Source organism: Nilaparvata lugens, chromosome 6, assembly GCF_014356525.2.
Source record: "Nilaparvata lugens isolate BPH chromosome 6, ASM1435652v1, whole genome shotgun sequence".
Taxonomy (NCBI): domain Eukaryota; kingdom Metazoa; phylum Arthropoda; class Insecta; order Hemiptera; family Delphacidae; genus Nilaparvata; species Nilaparvata lugens.
This window is the reverse complement of record NC_052509.1, coordinates 55924731-55952534: the sequence shown is the minus strand read 5'-3', so window position 1 is coordinate 55952534 and position 27804 is coordinate 55924731. Positions and strand designations below refer to the sequence as shown.

Genomic DNA, 27804 nt, shown 5'->3' with positions numbered 1-27804 from the left:
GAGTAAATTTAGAATCGTATTTCAGAATAATTCTGTGAGTAAATCTGCAGCTCATCAATATTACGCTGGCAAGAGGCCAGGAAATGAGGAGAGAGACTGAGAGAGTGAACAGCGACTCCATTACCGTAACAAATGTGTTCAAGTGAGACAACAACAGAACTGAGGTGCTTTCTGGATGCGTCTCCAAAAATAGGGAGGCATTCAAATGAGATGTGGAGCGGCTGGAGACTGGAGCCCCTTGTCCCATTCAATTTCACTCTTGCTCCTTGAGGGCTGCTGGGTGGAGAGTGAGACAGACACACACCGAAAAAGAGAGAGTGAGTGAGAGAGAGGAAGTGATTGGGAGAGAGTGACAGACACACTAGACTCGCATTTCAAGAGACGCGGTCCATGTTTTCTCTGGGAAAAGAATTTTCCTTCTCGTAATGCAAATACGTCTTGCCAGCCATAAATGAAAACTCTACAAGAATAGCATAGCAGCGTCGGTTTCTGTTGACTCACGCTCTAAAAATAAACACCGGGCTAAACAAGGCCCGTGGGAAAATTTGTCAGTAGCAGACGAGAATCCGAATATATTTAGTTGCTTGTTACCGCTGAAATAACACAAATTAGCATCGGCTGTTGCAACACTAAACAGGACTGAATACGTCCTATATATTACAGAGAATGAATATTATTGTCTCTCTATTGGGGAATGAGATAATATATATAGAGTAAGTCATATTTATCTCATGTTGTCCGAAACATGTTGTGATTAAATAATTCAAAAAGGGTACTAGGATTTTTATTTTTCTTCCTATTTCTAGTGAGTCATATGTATGGGAACCCTTCAATAAATTGGAGACTGTTGTAGATATATAATACTGTAATTTCCAGGATAAGTTATTGGTCGAATACTCTACCTTTTGACGTACAACTGAATTTTAACCCTTCATAAAGGGTTTGAAGTTTTAGTTCTTTAAAAAAAAAAATATTGATCAAGTTCAATCAGCCGCCATTTGGGATAAAAGTATCGTAGAACATTTTCATCCATGTAATCTCTCTCGTTTTTAAAAAGCCTTTAAAATGATGTGTCACACAATGGGTATTCACATTCAAAATATTTGAGTTATAACCTCTCATTTCTTTAAAAAATGAAACTTCTATCAGCCGCCATTTTGGATAAAAGTATCGTAGAACCTTTTTATTGATGCAATCTTTCCTATTTTGAAAAGGCCTTCTGAATGATGTACCACACAATGGGTGTTTACAATTAAAATATTCGAGTTACAACCCCTAAGTCACCCGCTTATGGGGCGTTGAAATTCAGTTATACGTCAAAAGGTAGAGTATCTGATCAATAACTCATCCTGGAAGGTACAGTATCTTCAACAGTCTCTTAACTTATTGAAGGGTTCCCATACATATGACTCACTCTGTATATCATAATTATTATCCCACCGTTCTTGTCTGGACTGAGTCGAATTATACTTTCCCCGTTCTTGATGGAGGATTTCAAAGTGAATACTTCTTTAATCAATGCGAAGTTTATTACTGAAGAATAACTCAACAGTATAGGAGACTATCAATGAAGGTAGTATATAATGAACATATCGTTGGTTATAAGCACAAACATTGTATGTCCACTTTTTGTCGATTCCGACATTTTTATATATTTGGAAAGCTGAGAACTTAATATTTCAGATCATATATATTGTATGTCCATTTTACAATAGGAAAAATTAATTAAAAATCATCAAAGGAAAAAGTGCACAGTTCGATATGTTCTAATTTCACTCTGCACACTCGTAGCATGTCCAATAATTGCAGTACCAGCTGAACAGAGAAGAATACCTTCAGAGCACAGATATTATCGTAGATTGGACATGAATATAATACAGGTAGTAAACTACGAATATGCGTCACATATACTTCTTGAAAAATAACTACTAGGACTTTCGGGTTGAGTTAACAGTGAAATTTGGAACACAAACGCTCTATACCATGGGATATCTTATTTTGCTATAATTATTTTCTCTGTGATTAATCTATTTCCACTTAGTCCAGTCGAACGAACGTTGTGCATTGTGACACTAGAACTGTTGAGAATAATATTGCCTTGTAAATTATACCAAATACGTTATACTGTATTAGCATAGACACTTCAAATAATACTGATATATGTGAAGAGCACATGCCATGAGGGTAAATATGGTAAATAATCTTGAATCACATTCTTAGGAGAGAAAACATTAAGCTGCGGTTACACCAAAGCTATTAACAAAATGTTAATATTTTAATCCTCATAGATTCTATTGGATTGAACATAACTTATCATACACATGATGAACATATGTGTTTGTCAAGTTCCGTTCAATCTTATAGAATCTGTAAGGATTAAGTTATCAACATTTTGTAAACACAGCTTTAGTGAAGTTCAAACAATTCTACCTTGTTTAATTCTGTGTTTTAATTCAGTTTCATGAGTAATATTCAAAGTTTATGTGTATGTGTCATGTATTCGGTACTCTTATGTATGCTGTCATGCTCGAAAGATCTTGCGTATATGAGGAATCTTACCTATTATTATTAAACGAAAATCCAAATCAAATGCTGTAATTCACCTCAAAGACTTCTGCTACTGCAAATATTGACAACAGGGTGAAAAGATAGATGGAAATTCGATGAGCAGAAAGCAGAAGTCTTTGGGGTGAATTACAGCATCTAATTTAGATTTTCGTTTAATAATAATATTTAATTCATTAGCATTTGAATAATTGCATTATCTCAGTAATTTCCATCTGTGGAAATGTGACTCTTTGCAATATTGTAACAAATAAATAAACTTCCATGGTGAGGGCTACTCGTATCTGGATAGAAAATAAATGGAAGTACCCTCTTTTTAACTTTATTTTGAAATATTCCCCCATGATAACAATAAAATGTGTATGCAAAATGTGAATAATTTGTAAATTTGTGCAATAAAAGTGTTATTTATCTATTCATTCCCCCTTGCATCAAGGTCATTCTGTGTTCAACAGTTAATTTGAATTAATATTATGGCTTGGACGGACATTATACCATGTCTTGGAGGTCGTTTGAGAGGTGCCACATGCGTGTAAAAGTGGAAGATGAGTTGGATGATGAGTGAATATTCTGCGAAATGTTGTGAGCTAGACGAAAGACGTGAGAAGTTTAATGAAACCGGGTCGTCATCCTTCATCTAATGTCAGCATCTTTGAGAATTCTGTATAAATGGCACAAGATTAAGCTGAAAGATGGAAGCTTTCACTGTCACTCTTTCTAAACCTCATTTCGGCTACGTGATGGAGCACATTTCATTCCAACTCATCATGACGCACTTTTGAAAAATGAACGTCACGTGTCGTTTTGGGGCACTAATGTTATCAAAACAAGGCAATAGAGGAGGAGGAGTGGTGTGAGGCCACAGAGGCAATAACTCAATACTTTCAGAGCTTCTCTGGATTCAAAAAAGGTTTTTTTGTCATAGTAATTCAATTTCAGATGTTTTACATTCATGAAATCAAGCCGGTAAACAGCTGATTGTAGAACAATAGTATGTTTCGCACCTAGGGCCGAAAATGAGACTTTTCCGGCTCGAAATCGGTTCTCAAGTCTGAGGCCGTAGGCCGAGGACTAGAAAAGATTGAGAGTTGGAAAAACATTTTTGCCCGTGGGGTGAACGCTATTTTTCGTCACACAGAAAAATAAACAATATATATGAGAATAATTGTTCATTGAGCACTTCCGAAAGCAAAAGTGGAAGGTCATAGCTCTAGCAAACCTGAGGTAATCTGGATATCAGGAAATTGTCCAAGTATTTTTATTTTTCATTCTGATTTGTTTAAATAGCCTAAAAAATTATGTTCAATTATGTGGGAGGTTGAGTTTATACTTTTTTATTCTTTCAAATGACAATAAGATGATATTATTATGAATGTTTTGATTCTTGAATAATGAACACAAAATGAAAAGTTTTTAGATCAGCTGTTTCAGCGCACTTGAAATTTGGACAATCTGGATGTCAACAATGCTTGTTATCGTCGACTGCGGAAGTTGAGGTTAGAAGTCCTATCCTACTCTGAAAATCGAATCTATTTAGTTTATAATATCTTATTTGTATCTCATTCATCCAAATAAAATGATAGTATCTTATTGCAGAATATTTTATTCAATTCTAGAAGCAAAGACTGATTCCGTTTCATAAACCATTTTGTGAACACGTTCACATCAAATCAGAATCAGCTGACTTCAAGGTTATTTTACAGCCCTAGGGCCGTAAAACTTTTACCTGCCTGGTCAGAAAACAATCATTTTCGGCCTCCATATGACGCACGAAAACCAGCTCATTACATCCAAGTGGGGCGAATAATAATAAACATTACAGCATACTATACTGTAATAAAATCATAATGTTCTCTCTACAGTCGAGTATGTTTCCTAGTTCCGAATATGGAACAGCAAATCTGGTACAAGAGCCGCCTTTTAGCGCTCCAGGTGGGAGTTTTGTCAACTACAATCAAGAAATTCCTGATTCAAAACTTGTAAACTACCTTATAGAATGCATGTAACAAAGATAAGAAAGTACAGTACTTATTATTCATAGTAATGAGCAGTCATCACCCAATCTCGTATTCACATATTTTACGAGAATAAAGACCGATGCTTCAATAAATCAATCGAAGTTATTAAGCATATTATTCAGTTCAGCAAACTTTGAATCACGATGTGAATTGAACGTCCATTCATTTTACTTTACAACACAATGGCTGAACCATTCATTGCTTTGTTCTCGAACATCTAGCTTCAATAATAGATGTCACTATAGTGAGGTCCACGTTATAATGGCAATAATTGATTAACATTGGTGTTGCTATCCTTGTCTATCATTGCACAAAGCAGATAGCGCTACCCTGTGCAACGTTCTATGATCGTTTTCAACAATGTAGAAATATAATACAAATGTATAAATATATTTGTTGTAATTTTGAAAAGCTGTCTTGTGTTGTGATTGTGAGGGAATATTTTTGTTCGGATTTGTATCTTGGAACTAATTAATCTGATAAATTTGAAATTATTGTAGTACATACATTTTTTGGACTCGAAATAGTGTGTGAATTGAGTTATCATTTACATAACCTCTAGACTGTATATTCCAAATTAAGGTTTGAAGCAGTTTTGGGCAAATGCCTGTTGTTTTTACCTGCATTACATTCCTTAATCACAACATCAAATTAATGATTGGGAGAGAATCAACAGGATAAACCCAAAACTGTTTCTCTCCCTAATTTTGATAAATATAGTTCAAATGAGGTTATGAAAACACTTTTATAAAGATCACAAAAATTTACAGTCCAAATATACATTATACTGAAAAAATTGTATCTCGGTTGATCAAAAAGATGAAACAAATTATTATTACACTTGAAAATGCATTAATAAATTGAAAAATATTAAAAAACTTGATAAATTTGAAGCCAGAAAAATCACAAAAACATTCACTATCAGCATATTGTATCTATTGCCTATGAATAAATGAAATAATTACTCGACAATTTCATCTGGTTCATGAAAATTAATTATCCAATCATTGACAAATTCATCATGTTTTTGATAAATAGAATACTAGTAGCTCTGTGAACAGTAGACCTCACGCAGTATTCTCATCCACAAGTACGTGATTGAAACTATAAACCTTATAAATACAGCAATAGACTGGCTTCTCCACACATCTGTGTAATCACTTGTCAACTGATTTATGATGAATAATTCTATAGTCTGATTTTCACTCTAATATTGGCGTATGATGGAGGCTCCTTTTTCCTTCTATATTATCCTTGAAATTCTAAATTTCCAATAACCTTTTATATACGTCTACGCGCAATTAAAAAAGGAACATACCTGTCAAATTTCATGAAAACCTATTACCGCGTTTCGCCGTGAATGCGCAACATATAAACATATGAACATCTAAACATTAAGAGAAATACCAAACCGTTGACTTGGATCTTAGACCTCACTTCGCTCGGTCAATAATCGATTATTCCAAACAAGAATAAACAGTTGCTATCACAAATCACATTAGATATATACCGGTATCAGCTATCCTTTATGAATAGCAGTAGCAAAGGTTGGCAACACTGCTCTCCTATCTTCCTCCACTGCCATTATAATGCTGACCACACTATGGCACTATGGTTCAATCCACAACACAATAGCTGATTCATTCATCGCTTTGTTTCCAAACAAAACTAGCTAACAGCTCCTATAATAGGAATAACTAGGACTTGCTGTTTTTCGATGCAGATTTTCGTTCGTTATTGTGAACAGTTTTCCAGAAAGTTTGCTCAGTTCAGCTGTTAAAACAGCAGAAGTTTTGTCAGAGCATGAAGACAATCGGGTTCGTCAATTATTGCAGTGAAAATCGACTTCCTCCCCACTCTTTATCTACAAATAATCCTACCTTTTTATTCAAGTTTCAACCCCATTGCCAATGACTTCACACAGCTCTGCCAATGACTCGACAATGCGCGGAAGAATTGTCGGAAAAATGGTCGGAAAAATTGTCTATTCATGACATCACGAAACGCGTTGTCTGCTCTTTGCAAATATTATTCCAACAGACATAACGGGAGCCCAACACAGGCACACACAGACGTCACAACCAACCGATCGTCATTGTGATAACCGTACAGCTGAAGGTGAAAACTGAAAAGCTTGCTCTAATTTTTCCTCACTGCACACGCGTATTCTCAAACACTGCCGCATTGCGCAACGCACTTTTTTCCAACTTCTATCAACTTTTTTCACAATTTGTTTTGGTCCTCGTGGCTGGGGGTGTTTGGAAGCAAACAGGTTGGGTTCATTATATCTCTGAAATGCAATTTTTCGTCCCATAAGCTATGTTTATCGTTATGATCTTCATACATTGTGTAGATGTAGCTTGTTTAGATGTTAATTACGAATTATAATTCACAAAATGGGGAGGTCCATGTACTGCTTGACACAAGTGGGTGATAATGATTGTCAAAACTGCCACCAATGTTGTCAAATGCTGTGAGAATGATTATGATCACTAAGTGACAATCTATGTTGTCAGAAATAGTGTAAGAGCTCAACATTGTCCTGAGCACAAGTATTAATCTCTCAACATTGTTTTCTTTAATAAAATAGAATGAAATATGAATAAATATAATAATTTCAATGATGAGATAATCTCATTTTCTGTAATTATATCATTTCATATTAAAATATTTCTCCATATTCCATATTTTTTTTAATATATATTTTTTTCGTATTCATGCTCTCTCTCTCTTGCTTTGTTGCTCAAAGCCGTGAACCGAATTTATTTCACATAAATCCATACCTTTATTCCATGTTTCTAATCTCTTCTATTTGAGATTGAACCATGACATGGTATTGAAGCAATCACTGTGGAACCTCTTGAAATTATAACTTGAAGAGCAACAAATAGCCTAATCAACTTTTAATACCATTCAAACTCGTTCATGATGATCGAGCGAAGAGAAATCTAAGATTCAAGTCGACGGTTTGGCATTTCTCTTAATGTTTGTAAGGTGGTAAATTGCAAATCCTTTACAGCTGATACGATGTTCTTGAGATTTATAAGAGCAGTCGCTAAATTCCCTCTTTTGCGAATAAATTCACAAAAAATTAAGGCCGTCCGGCTCGCAAAATTACTGGGTTCAAACCTCAGCTCTAGCTCAGTGGTAGATACATGAATTTTCCAAATTTAATTAATCACCATAAGGTTCAATGACCGGTGATTAATAATTCTTACCGCTGCTTCTATGAAGTTCTTGAAGAATACCAGTGAGGAAATTAAAAGAATATTTGATGACTGATTGTCAGTAACCATGTACAACTAGAGAATGATAAGGACCAACTATAGTTGTTTCTAGTTGATTCTTAAAACGCTCGTCATGGATACAGGTATTCACCAATTTATCCTTCCGAAATTCCTTAGAACTTACAACGCCAGTTCTTGAAGCTCTCTGGATCCTTATATGATATAACTGGAACCTTATTAATATAATTCTCTATATACTTGTTCTGACAGATTAAAGTGATTATCATCAAAGGATGATAAATACTGAGTGCTCTTAATAGCCTAAGATCAATATTACTTGATTCAATAATTTTATGTGCTGCTGAACACTTATTGGTACTAAAACAGCTCAAACTGTATATCACGAGATGAATTAGGATGAAATAAATTTCTATGATTTGTATGCTGACATAAAACACAAAATATATTCCCATAAAACAGTGTATATAAAATATTCGATATCTATAATTTTTCAATATATTATATAAAATTTTCTTATATCTATAATTTTCCTTAAGTAAATTCTTTTCTAAAATCTGAACAATTATCACAGGATTTAATATCTTTCACAATAGTGAGTTTCAAATTCATAAACACATTATATTCAATACTGATGCTTAGACTTCCAGTCAATTCAAAATTCTACAAATAAAAACCTGTTTGGTCTATAGGTTTGATATGATATACTTTGTTCAATTAAAAAAATTATTAATTAACCAATTAATATTCAAACATGAGATCTCAGGGATTTATATGAGTTCGGGCCGTGCATGGAAGTAAGCTTCCTACATATATCAAATAAATTTATAAAATGTTCTTATGAACTATGTGACTTTTCTTTAAGTTAATTTTAGTAGCGCTTTTAATTAATTTCCCCACTATATTTAGAAAGGCCTTGAAATGAGCTCGTTTGATTTATCACTCACATGAATGAAGTTCTCGACGGTCTCGTGGATTGAATTAATTATTTCCAATAATTAATTAGGCAGGTCCCTTTCGTCTCTGCTGGGCTAACGCGTGGTCCAGATTTCTTATAGATTTCTCTCCGAATTAAAGATATATTTATGGGAATTGATTGTAAATTACGAACTCTCCAACAACACTGAGTTCACAGATAATTTAACATTTAATACAAATATTTCACATTTAAAAAAGGTTGGCTTGATAATTTTAAAATTTTAAAGGAAGAAAGAACCCTAAACTCTCTGTGCATCCTCTCAGGTCAAGATCTTAAGCCAGAAGAAAGAGGTTTTCAGAAAAATTTATCTCTTCCTAGAACAATTTTGTAAGCTTCTTTCTGATTGGTCTTCAATTTAATAAACTCAATACGATTGGTCGCCTCAGAATCAGGGCTTCCTCAACTTTATAATAGAAAAAATTAAATAAAAAGTTTTTATACAAATATATGGAGTGTTTATTTTGAATTCATTTCATAAATAAATCTCGATATACGATGTTAATAAACAATAGCCTATACATTTAGTTTTTTATATGAGTTTTGTATACTCTGGATTTTCGTGCTTTTTAGATTATAATAAATATTTATACAATAATAATAGTTGTCCGTATTTCTATACATCGACCTTCCTTAGTATATATAATAACACATCTTTTGTGAGTAAATTTTTATAATTCAACCTATTATACTGGTTGATCGAGTGATCAGCTGATTCGCTCAGTATTGATTCAAATAATTATCGATTTATTCAAGATCGACTGATTCTTTTCAAAAATGTAAACAAATAATTCTAACCTCAACGTACATGCAAACTTTTATTTTTTATAATCCGCCAATAATAAGTAAGCCGCTTTATAATTTTTAATTCTGCCAATGGATTCTCATAGTTGTTGAATCACAATTATACATGTTTTCTTATCATTTTTGATAATACTATTACTCTTAATCGCTAATAATATTCGATTTAAGTTGATTGATCCTTTGACTAGGTCTAACTTTCTTTTCCATTTTATAATTCTATTAAAATTCATTGGTTCATTTCAAAATATTTGATGGTACTAAAGTACCACGTGACATTTTTAAATTCAAATTCAAATTCAAATTCAAATTCAAATTCAAATTCAAATTCAAATTTATTCAAGTAAGTCACAATACATTCCGGTCTATACACGAATCTACAATAAATTACAGTACAACAGCTAATTATGCAACACATTTCACATATTATGAAAACTTATTAATTACAATGAAGATTGAATGGAACATTAGAATATTGATAATATAGTATTGTCATGTAACTACATAAATCAGCGGTGTTTCAAAAATGAATAAATGATAACTTCAATGAATAAATATATACCCCACTATAAATTATATGTGTTGGGGTATAAGTAATTAGTTGCTTATTGCATGTTATAATTACTATTTACAAACTTCATTCACTGATATAGGATTAAAGTTTTTTATAATAAAAAACTTATGAACTTATAAAACTAATAAATGTATGAATGTTTAAATGTTTAAATGTTTGAATATTTAAATGTTTATATGTTGCGCAATCACGGCGAAACGCGGTAACAGATTTTCATGAAATTTGACAGGTATGTTCCTTTTCTAATTGCGCTTCGACGTATATACAAGGTTTTTGGAAATTTTGCATTTCTAGATTAATATATTAAGAGGAAAAAGGAGCCTCCTTCATACGCCAATATTAGAGTAAAAATCTGGTGTGGCGCACTCACACAACTTTCCTTGCCGTTATGAAAATTGATCACCTGACGCTAGTGTTCCCGCGCATCTCAAGTCTACTATTCAAAGATTTGAGCCAGCTGGTGACAGGGCAATAACGCTGGAGACACACATAAGGTCTGCTATCTCTTCATAGTGAATGATTTAATAGAATCAACAATAATTTGCAATTGAATAATCACATTTTCTCGAATTTAAAGCTTATTTTCAATTTTAGGTGAAAATGTTACTGAACATTAATTGTAGAGATTTTCATGCTCAATCTACTCCACTTGATTTTTTTCGTTTCAATTTATTGTATCTGAAGCCTGATAATTGGGAATCTATCTGCATTGATGGGGCGAAGCTCCTGAAATTGTGGCAGTTGATAGAGCTTATCGATGACTATTTTAGGTATGAATTTGATCAAAATCGTTGGAGCCGTTTTCGAGAAAATTGCAAAAAAACCCTGTTTTTGACAACATTTTCGCCATTTTTGCCGCCATTTTGAATTGCATCAGATCGAAATTGTTCGTGTCGGATACTTATATCCTAAGGACCTTGAGTTCCAAATTTCAAGTCATTCCGTTAATTGGGAGATGAGATATCGTGTGTACACAGACGCACATACACTCATACACACACACACACACACACACACCACACACACACACACACACACACACACACACACACACATACAGACCAATACCCAAAAACCACTTTTTTGACTCAGGGGACCTTGAAACGTATAGAAATTTAGAAATTGGGGTACCTTAATTTTTTTCGGAAAGCAATACTTTCCTTACCTATGGTAATAGGGCAAGGAAAGTAAAAATCAGACTATAGAATTATTCATCATAAATCAGCTGACAAGTGATTACATAGATGTGAGGAGTAGCCAGTCAATTGCTGTATTTCCATGAGGTCTATAGTTTCAATCAGGTACTTGTGGATGAGAATACTGCGTGAGGTCTACTGTTTACAGAACTACTAGTAAGAACAAATACAAAGGTGGAGAAAGAATTGATCTACTTAATATTATTTCAATCGTAGAAGTATCGTCTTCTTCTTCTGACTTCTTCTTAAGAGAAGCCTTTTGAAAATATTAATTTATCAGAAAATTATAATTGAGGTCTATTTTTATAATCCTGTCTATTTTCGACTAAGAATTCAATGAGGGTATTCTATGATTGGATAAATAGATAGAGTATGGTAGAATGCTTTAATTGGATACAGTTGAACTAGAAGCGTGCGAATGAAAGCTAACTGAAAAATGAATACTTGTTAGCCTACAACCAGGACCTCCTAAATACCTATAATAGTATTTAGGAGGTCCTGCTATAACATATATTATGATAATTTTGTTGCTAGGGTGAACAGTACAGATGATTCTGTAGAGATAAATGACAAGGGATTTGAAAGATGAAGCAGTTCACAGTATGAAGGTCACTATTATTCATATAATTTCAAATGGATTAAATCATTTATTCCATAATCTATGCTCCCGAATCTGTCTTGTCTCAATCACAGAATCAACATAGAAATGAAGTTGACATAAGGTTATCGAATAACAATTCTGTGATAGTCTTCATCAGACAAATCTCAATTACTAACTCATGGAGATTCCAATCAAGAATTGAATAATAGGAACAAACTCAGACAAAGACAGATACTGTCTGAGTTTTCATCCAGCCAACCTGAAAGTGCAAGCAGGACAGACGACATTGCAAGAACAATTGAATGTTGAATGAAAAAGACTAAAAGTTAAAAAACCACTGATTTATTGATAATTGGAAAGACCGGTTTCGGTTATTACACCATTGTCAATCTCTCATAAACATCAATGGTGTAATAACCGGAACAGGTCTTTCTAATTATCAATGAATCAGTGGTTTTTTGACAATTTCTTAGTCTTTTTCATTCAATATGAATAATTACCACAATATCAACTTCTCAACTACACAAAAACAATTGAATGCATGACAACATGAAAGAACAAGTAGACAAACTCACAAAAACAGAGACTGTCTGAGTTTTGATCCAGCCAACCAGAATGCAAGCAGGACAGACAACATTGCAAGAACAATAGTAAATGCATGACAACATGAAAGAATAAGTAGCATGAAAGATCAAGCAACATGAAAGCAGGACAACATGAAAGCAGGACGGGGAAGATCAGGCAACATGAAATCTTGTCAACATCAACATCAAAGCAGACTGAATCGATTACCTGGCAAGTTCTGCTGGTCACGTGACATTTCGGAAGCAGCTTTGATGGTTGACATGAACATTACATTACTAAGCCGCGCAGTCTCCATCGGAATACAGAGCGTTCTATGCTAGTCTAAGCCAGTCGTTGCCTGCTGAATCTGATCATAGAATCAACCATTATTGAACAAAAAGACGGCGGTATTGTGTGGTTTAGACCTAAAAACCGAATATTCAACTTGATACACTGACACAACCGTGGGACCATGGATATAAACATCATAGATTTGACCAGTGACGTATGAGAAGATGGTATTGAGAAGTTTAAACAAACTGGATATTCGAGCTGGAAAAAGTGTCTGAATAAGTAAAATGGAAATACTTTTTGTGTAGTTGAGAAGTTGATATTGTGGTAATTATTCATATTGAATGAAAAAGACTAAGAAATTGTCAGAAAACACAGATTTATTGATACTAAGAAAGACCGGTTTCGGTTACTACACCATTGTCAATCTCTGATAAACTGGGAGTGTTTATTACAAACATACATTGTTTATCAGAAATTGACAATGGTGTAATAACCGAAACCGGTCTTTCTAAGTATCAATAAATCTGTGGTTTTTGACAATGTCTTTTTCATTCAAAAATGGAAATATTCCATTCGAATAATACTTGGTTTTCTATCAGAAATCGGCTAGGCTTGTTGGTCCGCTCCGAATCATATAATATTAGAAACATCTAAATTCAAAAATCTACTTTGTGAAAATAATTAAGGACTGAAAGTTTTGTGAAATGAACAACAAGACTTAACCTATTCTGGACTATATGTAACCTTATCTAAATTTGGGAGGAATAGCAGAAGGTTACCTTATTTTTTCTCTACCTCTCATTTCAATGATGTACTTATTGTATGAATCAATAAAGAATGAAGAATTAGTAATCAACGTGTCATATTGGTAAATTCAAACATCTAAAATCTACTTTGTGAGAATAATCAAGGACTAAAAGTTTTGTTAAGTGAAGAACAACAAGACTTAACCTATTTTGGACTGTGTAACCTTATTTGAATTTGGGAGGCATAGCACAATATTACCTCATTTTCTCTCTTCCTATCATTTCAATGATGTACTTATTGTATGAATCAATAAAGAATGAAGAATTAGTAATCAACGTGTCATATTGGTTAGGCTGAGGAGAAGACTCTGAATGCCTTTGAAGTGTGGTGTTGGAGGCGAATGCTCGAAATAAAATGGACTGACAGAGTTACGAGTGAGGAGGTACTCCAGAGGGTGGTGGAAAAGAGATCTCTTCTGAATTTTCTCAGGGACAGATGACATTCTTGGATTGGACACATAATAAGACACGACGCATTCATGTCAAGTATTCTGGAAGGTACAGTTGATGGACGAAGAGGTCGTGGGAAACCCTGGCTACAGTATCTGAGACAAATGATGAAGGATCTGGGTGCTATGACCTATGATTTTAAAGAATTTGCTTGTTGGAGAATGTTTATTTAAGGTAGATGAGTTTTCCGAAATTCAATTTTGAAAGTTATTTGTGTGAATGTTTGTTTTTTGACTTGAGAATGCTAGGAAATTGATTTTAAAAATGAAATAGATTAAAATAATAATGAAAATAAAATATGATATTTAATGTGATATTGCTATAAGCTGATGACGTTGTTATGACATTTTCATGTTTTTGACAATAAATTATTCATTTATTTATCCATGTACAATCTGAGAGAGTAGAAATGAACAGATTTGGATGGAAGGATACTAACCAATCTGACGATTGAGCTGGAAGAAAAGAAGATTATATGATTTATGTTTCATAGAATGTATGGATGAATAAAAATGAAGGAATGTATGATTATCATCACTGATTTCAACTGATCTATTGTAAGAGCCGTTACCAGTATGGAAATCGATCAACAAAAAACAAAATTTGATAAAACAGTGAGATTTTGATCATGAATCGAAACTCATGATTCTTGGATGAAGAAAGCCTTGTTTAGTATGTTATAATCATACGGAAATCCAAAGTTGACCGCTGTGAATAATCATTTTCCTCTAATAATGATAATTTATACATTAGCGTTTGTACAACTTTATCGTCGATGTCCACATGCTATAACTATTTCATTAAGATGATAGAGACACATTAAATACTCATAAGCATTTGAAAGAATATAAATCGTGAGGTACATGACCATATTTGGAGTACTTGAGCATGTCTAGTCTCGGCCAATGACAGTCGAGCTCAACCTTCATTGGTCGACAGCCAAGGGCCAATCGTAGGGCTCTACTTCCACTATGAATAATTCTGCCGCTTAATGTTCAAGCTTTAAGTTTACTAGAGGTTTATGATGTTTCCTCAGCCGAGAATACTATCTCAAATTGGTTGAATAAATGAATGGAAATAGATGAATTCAATTTGGCATAAATGACGTTATTTAATTTGATTTTTAATCTATATGAACTCATAATTTCATGTTTTCAGTATTAAATTTATACTGTTCATAGTGTTTAAAGTATTTCATGTGATGAGTTTAAATCGAATATTTATTTATAAGGTTAGCAAAAAATACAAGAATCGGAAAAGAAAAAACAGGCTATTGCCTAAAACTTCTTCAATTTCCTAATTTAGTTTTAATATAGTCCAAATATTATAGGTTATGTCCATTCAAATTTCTACACCAAATCACAATCTAAAATATAAATTAGAATAAAACAAACAATTTTAAATTTGGATGGATTAATAATAAAAGTTTCTTAAAAACATGAAACAAACTATAAATTCACAAAATAAAGAATAAAAACACTTAAATTCTGAGCTCGAAAATTTGTGTTAGCACAAGATTTTCACACATATTGAAGGCCCATCCTACTCTTTGAACTGTGTTATCACCTAAATTTGTAAGAAAAAAAACAGTAGGATTAGACTACCTTATTCAATCTACCAATGTTTTCAAATCAGTGTTGTTCGTTACATCAATCAATAAATGAAGATTCGACATTGACAGTGAAATATAATAATTATATTCTAATTGTATTCTAATTATATTCAATTTATTCTAATAATAATTATTCTCGAAATAATTCATTTTCTCTCGTTTCGTTCACAGTGTAACGCTGCCGTGGGAGTGAAAGCTTTCTTCGATATGATGCATGACGGGCCTCACAAGGTGATGCTTTTTGGAGCCTCCTGCACTCAAGTGACTGATCCTATTGCTAAGGCCTCCAAGCATTGGCGGCTTACACAGGTAAAACACATTCTTACAACTTGAAACCTCTGTTCAATTAATTTTTTTTCAATCAGTCATATGTGTTTACTCTACAATGTTTGTTTTCATTACGAACTACTTGTTAATAATACTTTTGAACAATTAAATAACGACATGGCAGTCAGATATTTTCTAAATGAAAGCTGTTAGCTTCTACTCACATTTGTGGAGCGATTTCGGACATTAGGCCCTTCATCAAAACTGGTAGAGTGTCCTAAAACTCTCCAAAAATTTGAGTAGAAGCTAACATCTTCCCTTTATAAATATCTGACTGCTATGTCGTTATTTAATTGTTCAAATTGTTTTCCTTTGTTTTTTGTTGTGGTTTATATATTTCGGAATTTCACTGGTTTCCGAATTGTACATTCTCCCTTTCCCATTTATATTAATCATTTGGTTTTGTTGACTACTCAGTTTCTCTCAATTTGTTGAAGTTTAGCGGCTCCTATGACCATATTTGGAGCGTTTCTAGTCTCGGCCAATGGCAGTAGAACTCAGCGTCTATTGGTCGACAGGAATTGACCAATCGTAGGGCTTCACCCACTCTGCCGCTTAATTTTCAAAGCTTTTAGCTAGCAATGTACACGGCTGCTTCAGTTTAACAGATATCGATTGTGATGTAACAACCTGAACAGGACTCTGTTTCAATCAATTAGTGGTTTTGATACATCTGTTAGTTCTCATTCGACTAGTTGTAATACATTTCGTCAGACTTTTTTCATTAATTCTTGTCGGAAAAGATTTCTCTAGTGGGGTTCAGCTTTTTTCTCCTGTTTAAACATGGGAACTTTTCTCGATTTCAAATCTCTCTCATACAATATGAAATAATATATAATATATATTGTCCTGTCCTGATATGTACGCGGGATATCGGTGTGTAAACAACTAATGGTTGTTTGGGTTGATGTATCGACAATAATTTGTTGTAAACAACTATCCTACTATCAACAAAATTTAATCGTGTTGAAAGCGGAGAAAAGTCGGGTGAAAATAGTATGCTACTTCGAGTTATCAATTGCATGCCTCATTGCTTGCAATTAATAGTCCACAAACAGCTTAATTTCTACCAAGTTACATTGAGATATTAATTGCATGCAATTAATGATCCACTCAACAACTGATTTATGAAGAATAACTCTATAGTCTGATTTTCACTCCAATATTGGCGTTCAAAGGAGACTCATTTTCCTTTTGTATTATCCTTGATAATTTATTGCTGCGTTTCGCCGTATATTCGGAACATTATAAAAATAAAGTGAAATGCGTCGACTTGAATCTAAAGCTGCGTTTACACCAAAGTTATGCGTTTACACAAAATGTTAATAACTTAAACTTATATATTCTATGAGATTGAATGGAACTTGACAAATACATATATGTTCATCATGTGTTTCATAAGTTAGGTTCATTATAATAGAATCTAAAAGGTTTAAGTTATTAACATTTTGTTGATAACTTTGTTGTAAACGCAGCTTCAGACCTCACTTCACTCGGGCAATCATTCATTCTGGAATCAAAATTGTACAGTAGTCATGAAGTGATAAACATAACCTATTTTTGATCTATTTCTATCAACAGTTTCTGGAAAGGAACAGTTTTTGGATTTAAGCCTGTTGATACTTTTCCCAATCATTCATAATGAGTCAAGAATGATTTTGTATCTATGAATGTAATAGCAAAATAAATAAATGGATGTAATAGTGTGATATTGAGAGGGTATTATTGTAGTTGTTTTTGTGTTTCTTATATTGTTTTTCAGGTTTTTGAACTGAAATGAACTTTGATTCTAACTGTATGTTGAACCCTGCGTTTTTAGTGTGAGAATTGACTCTGTCTTGTTTGAATTTGCCAACTTGTTGCCTAGTTGTCGAAATTAAAGCAATTCTCGTGCATTTTTCAAATGCAGTTTCATTTCCTTGTCGAAAAAGCTACTGTATTTGGGAATTGTACGACCATTGACCTTTTTGCAGCTTTGGCTTTCCCACTGAAAGTTATGCTCGACGCTCGTGGAGGGGGAATAATTTTCAGTGAAAAGGCCACAGTTCGAATTGAGACGTAACTGGGAAAACATGTAACGGTGTGCGAGCCTCGGTCCTGTGAATGGGCCCATTCCCCATTCAGAGGGACAAATTGTTATGTTTTGAGTTATCAGTAATTATTATCTAGTGGAATAGGAAACCAAATTTTATATTGTTAGTAGGAGTAGAATCAGAAAATTATTTGTGCGTGTGAGTTCAAGTATAGTGAGTTTTATTAAAGCGTATGTGAGTGTTTCTGAAGAGTCCAAGTTTGAATATTGTTAATATGGTGAGTGCCAAACTTTTATTGTTTTTCTTATTAAGCTCGAAATTTAGTTTCATAGAATGACCGAGGCCCAAATTTAAATGCAGCAAGTTAGCAGGTTCCCAAAATATGTAGATTGGTATTGAATATATTATTTTTGTGAATCAATTGCTGAATAGCTTTGTTCTGTTTGAAAATTCGACATGTTACCTGACTCTTATTAATTCGTTCTATTTACTTAGAGTTCAATAAACCTGAAGTTAAGTTTTATTAGTATTTTACATTGAAGTTCCTGACTCGTAGTTGCTAGCTGCTAGAATAGGTGACAATTAGTTAATGATGATAATCTGTGCTTTTGAATGAACGAATCCACTGAAAGCTCCCAACCAATCGAGGATTCAAATAGAGATTTGATAGCATAGATTTGGTAGATATTATAGAAGAGAAGAAAGAACCCCCCTCCGTTTACATGGATGAAGAAACAGAGTTGCAGTTTCATTCGTAATGAGTCAAGAATGATTTTGTTTCTATGAATGTAATAGCAAAATAAATAAATGGATAAAGAAACAGAGTTGCAGTTTATGCTGAACACTGTCTATAACTCTCCGGCAATAAACTTATTCAGCAACGAACTTATTCAGCTCGATTTGCGCTCAGCGCTGAGAATAGTGTTTGTCAATAATTCATCGTAATTGAGAAACAGTTTGCCGGTAACTAAGCCGAGTCTGTGGTTGGCTTCCGGAAGATTGCGGTGCAAGTACACACTGTTAGCCAAGTTTGCTTCCTCTCCAGCAAGTTCTCCGTTCAACTTGGCTCAGTTTGTGAGTTAACGAGATGTCCTCATGTCAATAGATTAACGGCTTGCCGCTTACCTTATTTTGTCGCTTCAAATATTCCTCTGAAACCGACGATTATACCATTGAAAATAGAATGTATAACGTCTTATATCCTCTGTTATTCTAGGAAGTGGATCTTCTTTGTCGGATAGTCTCTTCCTTTCGTTCCCGGAAATGTCTATAGTACTATAGTGAGGTCCACGTTATAATGGCACTGAAGAAAGATAGGAGAACAACGTTGCCGATCGTCACTGTCTTGTAAATTTCTTCTTGACGGTAGCTGATACAGGTCTATTATTGTAATATTAATTGTTCATTCTCGTTCAAACAAGAACAAGAAATCGGCTTGAAATTTGGTGCATTAACCAATACAATGACCTATACAATGGGATATCAACTTCTTATGCTATATTCTCTCTATAATTATACTGAGAGGGATGAAATATCCATTTATACTCGATTATAACACATAAAATATTGGAATGCATAAATTTTTATTCTCTCTGATCATACTTGGAAGGAGATCTTCCTTATTCTGCAGGTTGGAGTATCTATGTAGAGTTGATTATATTATACTGAGATGAATGAATGAAACAAAATAAAACTTGTAGCACCCTTTATTTATTAAAAAATTTAAAATAGTTGAACAACTAGTTTCGGTTTACACCATCTTACACCATCAAACAGGTTCTCAGATTTCAGAACCAGAAGATGGTGTAAACCGAAACTAGTTGTTCAACTATTTTAAGTTTTTTAATAAATAAAGGGTGCTACAAGTTTTATTTCGTTTTATTAATTTGAAAGCAGCCCATTTCAATAAGTGTTTTATGAGATGAATGAAATATAGAGTTGATTATACCATAGAAAGTGGAATGTGTAGTAGAAGTAAAGAAGAACGGGAATTGTTGAAGTATTCCATCTCTTTCTTCCAAGCACACCACATCATTTCACCAACATTGTCTTATTCTCTATTATGTTGGCGTTTTTATCTATTACAGTTAAAACACTATGAAAACTTTCACTACCCTTCTATTAAAAACTTCATTAAATACTAAAAAATAAACTTTTATTAAATACTAGATGTATTTATATTGTATTTAATTGGATCAAGTAGCCATAAAAACGAAGTGATTTTACTTCAGTTACTATAATTATTGTGATTGTTTTATTGTTTATTGTTTTTTATCTTTGTATTTTTGTGTTTTGATAATAATTCAAGACTGTGATTGAAATGTTGTACGGGAATCACCAGAAACGATTGTACTCCGGAGAACGCTTGCTTATTCCAGTCGCAGAACTTTGGCAAGTCGTTTACATGAAAGAGCACTATCAGTGTGAGTGAGATGCGAGATGACTCGAGCCCAGAGACCCCTTCAATTGCCGACGAAATCGAGTTACTTGATGCTGTTTCCGAGCAACAAGAGATGAGCGAGTTGCAAAAATCCCAACATCTTATTGAGCGAGCCGCTCAAAGGAACGCGTCTCAAATAGATTCAAAAAGTTCACTAAGCTTCAATATAAAAGTTTTGCGAGGAAATTGGAGTTGCTCTCATCTTCATCTCTGTTGCGTTTTCCTTCGCCCAGAATTATTCACGTTTCGACAAATCTATTATGCGATCATGCCACGAGACAAGCGGGGCAGAAAAGGCTGAGTCGACAAGGGCCAATGCACTCTCAAACATTCTGATTCTCAGTTGAAAACTGTTTCTCCAAACAAATTTCCATCATACTCTATAATACAACATGTTCATTATAACTTCATTCTTATGTATTTCTTGATAAGAGTCCATATCGGCCAAGTGCTTATGTATCTCTTATTGATTAGAGTTTATATTCACTCCGAGACAGGAAATGTTGTTATCTATGAATACTTTAATAATAGAAAGAAAGAACTGTCTTTCACACGTACGGGATAGAATAGAATAGAAATAGTTTTTATTCATGAGATGCAAGAAATACATTGGAACACTGTCAAAAAATCTAATATGAATGAATAGGCTAGCCTAGTATAAATAGACAAGAACGTTTCGTCAAAAATCAATGTTAAACTCTTGGAAAGAATATAGTGACAATTTGACCAGATATTCCATCAGATTCTTTGCAAACATTCTGGATAAGAAAATTATGTTTGACGCATCATCACATAAGAACTACTGATCTGATCAACTTGGAAATTCTACATAGAAAAAAAGAAAATTATGTTTGACGCATCATCACATAAGAACTACTGATCTGATCAACTTCGAAATTCTACATAGAAAAAAAGAAAGTTATGTTTGACGCATCATCACATAAGAACTACTGATCTGATCAACTTGGAAATTCTACATAGAAAAAAAGAAAATTATGTTTGACGCATCATCACATAAGAACTACTGATCTGATCAACTTCGAAATTCTACATACAGATTTCTAATCAACCGAGGATGGTTCCAAGCCTATTTCAAACTCTTCAATATTCCACTCAGTCAAGTTTTCAGTTTGTCAAGTTTAAAAATAAACCCTTGCGGAGCACGGGTTACCTGCTTGTTTAATAATAAATTACTCTTGACAGATTATTGTTCACGATGAAAAAATTGCAACACCAATCGTATTGTTGAAGGAGTGAACTGAGTTTCTCTCAATTTGTTTCTGTGGAACGGTGTTTCTCATGAACATATTTTGGAATACTGGGGCGTGTCTAAACTCGGCCAATGACAGTAGATCTCAGCCACTATTGGTCGAACGCCACTAGCTTCATCCACACCATTCTGCTGCTCAATCAACAACAATCGTATTGTCAAAGGATAGTTGAGAAAATGTACATTCAAATATAGCAAATCAATATCAATCAATAAACGTATTATTTGGCAACGTTCTGGAGGTAGAAATGTAGAGCGCTATCTGCTTTGTCGAATGACAGACAAGGATAGCAACACCAATGTTAATCGGATACTTCCATTATAATGTTGATCTCACTATAGTGAAATCTTGGTGGAGGATTTGAAATATCTGTTGATGTAGAGATTGAAGAAGATTTATTTATTCATTAACAATAGATACAATCCAGGGGTAAATAATAGGCATTCGCTCAAAACTGTTTTCAACCTTAATTTAATATTAACAGTCCAGAGGTTATGTAGGGTTCATGAGCTTATTCACACACAATTTCAAGTTCAAATCAGTATCAACTAGACTTTTGCATCAATTTGATTAATTCACTTCCAAACAGATTCATAATTTGATTGAAGGTTCGAACAATAGAGAGTCGATCCACATCAGTGATACCAGAATAGTGATACCATTGAGTGAAGATGCCGTTGAATCGTATTATTTATCTCTGGTAATATATACAGTTCAGAGTGCAGTGTTCAGTTTTGGATAACTTCCAGAACTGCTATCAAACTCGTTCCGAAATTCGCCAACTGAGCGTTTCTACTTAAACGTGTCCTGACCAGAGTTTAACGCTTGCAGCTCCACAGAACAAACAGCCTCGATATTAATCTAAGTTTGAGTAAAGCCATCGTTTAACGCTAACCGGGCCCCCAAGGAGATACAACAAAGAGAGATGCTGTCCAAAGCTATAAATTCTAACATCTTCACGGTCGGTCAGTGTTTTGGTGGTATCGGAATCGGTATAGAAACCTTAAGCTGCACTAAATCTAGGCAACACACTTGCTAGATTAGTTGCTAGAGTTGTTAGCACAAAACGTCTTTCATGTCAACTCTCTCTATCTCTCACGCTTTCTCACCCCTCTTTCACACTCTCTCACACTCTTTCTCTCTTTCTCAGTTTTCCAGGGTTGTGTGCCAGAAAGGACCTGGAGTTCTAACTACGTTCTTAATAAAGGCAATCGATCAATCTCTCAATTACTCTCTCTCTCTCTTTGGTAGAGAGTTAGTGGGGAGGATATTTTTAATATTCTTTCCGAAGAATGGACATTGATATGTCCAAAGCTCCGCCAATTTATGTAGATGCATAACAATATAATTATTATCTATAGTTATTATATTACGAATTGCTTTTTCATATCATATACAGTTCAATAATTATTTTCTTAGTCTATATCATGTATAATTCATCTATAATTTTGCTGTATTGTAAGCTATTGTATATAAGTGTATAAGACAGTATATATTGTAATTTACATAAATAAAGTACTCAATCAATCAATCAATCAATCTCTCATAGTTTCTAAGAAAACGACACTCTCTCTCACTCCTCTTCCACACTCTCCCTTCATGTTTTACTGGCTCCCTCTCTCTCACTCATCATCTTTTCATACTCTCTCTCTCTCTCTTCGCCCACATTTTCTCCTTCCCTTCACTATCTCTCTTGCTCTTTCTCTGTCTGTCTCTCTCTTACCCTTCTCTCGCATTTTTCTTCTATTGTTGTGTGGTCTACAACGATCTCACAAATTAATTGGATGTGAGGTTGCAGCGATCGTTCAACTATGCACTACGTTACATATATGATGCCAGACGGGAAGCACATATTACACCACTTTTCATGGATCCAGATTTGCTTAAGTTGAAGGAACGTAGCAAATTTTTCTCACTGTGCTTAGTCCACAAAATCCTGATCATGAAGGAGGGTCCAGTGTATCTCTCTGAATCATTCACATTGTTGAATGACTTTAATCCTGGACGCCGTCTTCAACAACTCATTCGTTGTTCGGCTTCAAGGCTGTGGAATGAGCTACCAGAAAGAATATTGTGGTCTCTCCATCTCTATCCATCAGGTCTCATATCTCTATATCAGGTTTTTGGTAGAGAGTTAGTGGGGAGGATATTTTTAATATTCTTTCCGAAGAATGGACATTGATATGTCCAAAGCTCCTCCAATTTATGTAGATGCATAACAATATATTATTATCTATAGTTATTTTATTACAAATTGCTTTTTCATATCATATACAGTTCAATAATTATTTTCTTAGTCTATATTATGTAAATTCATCTATAATTTTGCTGTATTGTTAGCTATTGTATATAAGTGTATAAGCCAGTATATATTGTAATCTACATAAATAGAGTACTCAATCAATCAATCCATTTTTAAAAGGAGACTCTATGACCATTAGAATAGTTATCAATGAGTGCGTGCAAACTGTTAGTTTGGCAAGCAGTGGAATTCAAGTGCAGGTGTGCAGTTTTTTCCAAGCTCATGAAGGGCAGAACATGGAAATATTACTCTCTTCTTAGGTATATAATAATTTGCAGTATGTCTGGTGCTTTTGGAAAACTTGACAAGTTTCTCTTCATTTTCAACCCTCTTCTGTCTTTCTTCGTTCTCTCATCTTCATCTTCTTTATAATTTGTTTTTTCCCATAAGTTTTTGTCTTAATATTTTATCATGTAACATATCCATTCTTCATTTTTTTTCCTTTCAGTTTTTGCAGTTTTATTTTTATTGTTAATCTTAGTGAAAGTTGTAAGAACGTTCAATTAATTCAGGTGTCGAACTATATCTAATGTAATACTCATATTTATCTTGCTTTGTGTTTTTGTTCTTGTTTAATAATTGTATAACATGCTTTGTATTTTCTTTGTTCTATTGTGCAATTGTCTCTCCAGACCTTGCACATGAAATAAATAATAAATCAATCAATCAATCAATCAATCTCCTCATCTTACCCTTTCTCATTCCCTCTCTTCATTTTTCCTTCTCTTTCTCTCTATTTTTTCTTCTCCGTCTCTTCCTCACTCTCATTCTCTCTTTTTTCTCCTTCTCTTTCTCTATTCTTCTTCTCCCTCTAATCCTCTCTCTCTCTCTCTCACAGGTTTTTCACTCTAGAGTTGTGTGACAGGAGGGACATCAAGTCCTAATTCCGCCCTAATGAATGCATATACTCAATCAATCTCTTTCTCTTCCACTCTCATCTGTCTTCTCCCATTTTTTCCACTTCCTCTCATAGTATCTCTTATTTATTCAAAATGTCTCTCTTCGTCCTTCTCTCTCTCTCTTTCAGTAGAATTGTTTGGAAGAAAGGAACTGGAGTCCTAACTCCTCCCTTATAATGTCATATATGATCACTCTCTCTCTCTCTATCCATTTCTCTTTCTGACTCACACTCTCTCTCTTTCTCTCTCCCTCTCTCTTCCTTTCTTTCTCTTCCTTCCTTCCTCTTCTCCCTTCTCATTACTCTATCTCTTATTCCTCATTACTCTATCTCTTCCTCCTTCTATCACACTCCTTATCCCAATCTTTTCTCACTGTATCTCTCTATTTCTCAACTCTTTCAGTTTCTCTATCTCTCTCCTCTTCCACTCACTCACTATTTCTATTCCACTATCTCTCGTTATATCTTTCTATGAATAAGTTCTTAGTTTCATTAATGAAATTAACATTTTGGTAGAGAGTTAGTGGGGAGGATATTTTTAAAATTCTTTCCGAAGAATGGACATTGATATGTCCAAAGCTCAGCCAATTTATGTGGATGCATAACAATTTAATTATTATCTATAGTTATTGTATTACAAATTGCTTTTTCATATCATATACAGTTCAATAATTATTTTCTTAGTCTATATTATGTAAATTCATCTATAATTTTGCTCTATTGTAAGCTATTGTATATAAGTGCCAGTATATATTGTAATCTACATAAATAAAGTACTCAATCAATCAATCAATCTCTCTTTCTGACTTACACTTTCTCTCTTTCTCTCACCCTCTCGCTTCCTCTCTTTCTCTTCCTTCCTTCCTTTTCTCCCTTCTCATTACTCCATCTCTTCCTCTTTCTATCACACTCCTTATCCCAATCTTTTCTCACTGTATCTCTCTATTTCTCAATCCTCTTCCAGTTTCTCTATCTCTGTCTCTCTCGATACTCTTCCACTCTCTCTTCCTCTCTCCTCTAAATATTCTAACATACATAAATGAAGAGATCTAATCTTATCTAATTTCTTTCACTCAGCATTTCTATTCCACTATCTCTCTCTTCCTCACTATGTCTATTTTTTCTCTCTCTCCGCCTCCTCTTCCTCTCTCACCCTTTTTACTCACTCTCTACCACTTTGTGCCGAGCACTCCTTTTAATTCAGGCCTTTTCCCGAGTTATAATAGTAAATTTAATACGCAATAGACTAGAGCCATTATTGTAAGTGAGTTAGCGAAATAAATTATTTTCTCTCTCTATTATGAACGGCCATGACTTCGAGTTTTCCATGATAGATATTTAAAAATTGTGGCTCCGAGTCGTCGAGGAATGTAGATTATGGAATTATCACTAAAACTTAGCCTTCTTGTCGCGACATAAAGTGCGATAAGTTGGAAAACAGCAAGCATTGAAATTATAACAAACTACCGATTTTGCAGTTACTATTTGGTCCAAAGGCTCTAGAAGCCACGCGACGATTGGTCAAATTGATTCCTTTCGCCCAATAGGAGACCTGTTTCTAGATACAGTAGTGGGGATTCCCCAGTCGAGAGACCAGATTACGTTCCGGAGGACACTTTGCTAGGAGCACTACGAGAGTAAAGATAAAGTCACTATGTTTCCCACTTTTTGGGCAGGTTTATAAGTTTATTTCAGTAGTTAATGTAGGAGCTAGTTTTATTTTTTATTAATGTTTAAATTTACTAGTAGTGCCATGTCCTGAAAGGTTTAATTGTGTTTCTTCATCATGTACGAATAATTGTTTCTTCAAATAACCGCTAAGGTACGTAAAATAAGGTTAAAATATAATTTAGGGAATTTAATTGATTGAAACTTCCATAAGAGTATTGAATTAATTAAGCCTGTTATTTTTCAAGTTAATAATATTGATTGAGAATAATCCTTTTGATTTTATTAGTGATGGAAGATAATTATAAATTTTTTTTCTAAAGAAGTATAGAAAGTTTTCAGTTACGTTACATTTGAGTTATTGTTTCTGGAAATATATTATCGTAGAGTATCGCTGAAAGTCAGGAAGATAGCCTTTAAATTGGAATGAAATTTTTAAGATTATGTTCATATTGAGTTTATGACATTTTATAATTTATATTTTTCAGACTCTGTTTTCTTATGTCATTAAGGCTTTCGAATGATTTAGTAAATTTTTTATGATAGAAATCTTAATAGACGAAGAAGAAAGTTTTTCTTTTCCAGGAAATTAATATTAATGAATGTTCAAATTTTAATACAATTTAAATTATTTTCTATGTGTCTACTAATTTTATTTAATTAAAGGTAAAAACTATCCACAAGATTCATCTTATAAGGCAAACATTATCTTTCCTCAAAGTGAAATTTTCAATATTTTTTTCTTTTATTGTGTTATAAAGTGTCTTGTTTTATTAGGTGATAAATTCATAATTTCAGTTGATACTAGTTTTTGGACTTGTATTTGTAGGTAAATCAAATCATAAACTCTGGAATGTTCATTTTTAATTAAGGTTCGGAGCAGTTTTGGGCGAATGCCCGTTATTTACACTTGGATTGCGTCCTATAGTTCATAAATAATAAATAAAATAAATGTTGGCTGGCGCACAAGTTTCCAACAATACTAGCCGAGCTACTATATGAAAAATTATATTTGATTTCGCAAACCAAACGAAAAATATCATATAAGTTAGCATCATTTCAATTTGAATTATTTGTGAAGAAAGATCCATTAATTCTGATGAAAAGAATCAGTAGTTTAAAGATAAAAATCTATATAAAATGAGGATTCAAATAGAATGAGA

At 33.7% G+C, this 27804-nt stretch overlaps 1 protein-coding gene across 3 annotated transcripts in view; it reads left to right on the top strand.

The window, feature by feature from the left end:
• LOC111062208 (gamma-aminobutyric acid type B receptor subunit 2-like) overlaps positions 1–27804 on the top strand; it is a 623739-nt gene that overhangs the window by 303299 nt on the left and 292636 nt on the right. For all 3 annotated transcript variants that reach the window (XM_039431291.1, XM_039431289.1, XM_039431292.1), the window contains exon 4: positions 15874–16011. In XM_039431291.1, the coding sequence (XP_039287225.1) occupies positions 15874–16011 (138 nt within the window). The remainder of the gene's footprint in view (positions 1–15873; positions 16012–27804) is intronic.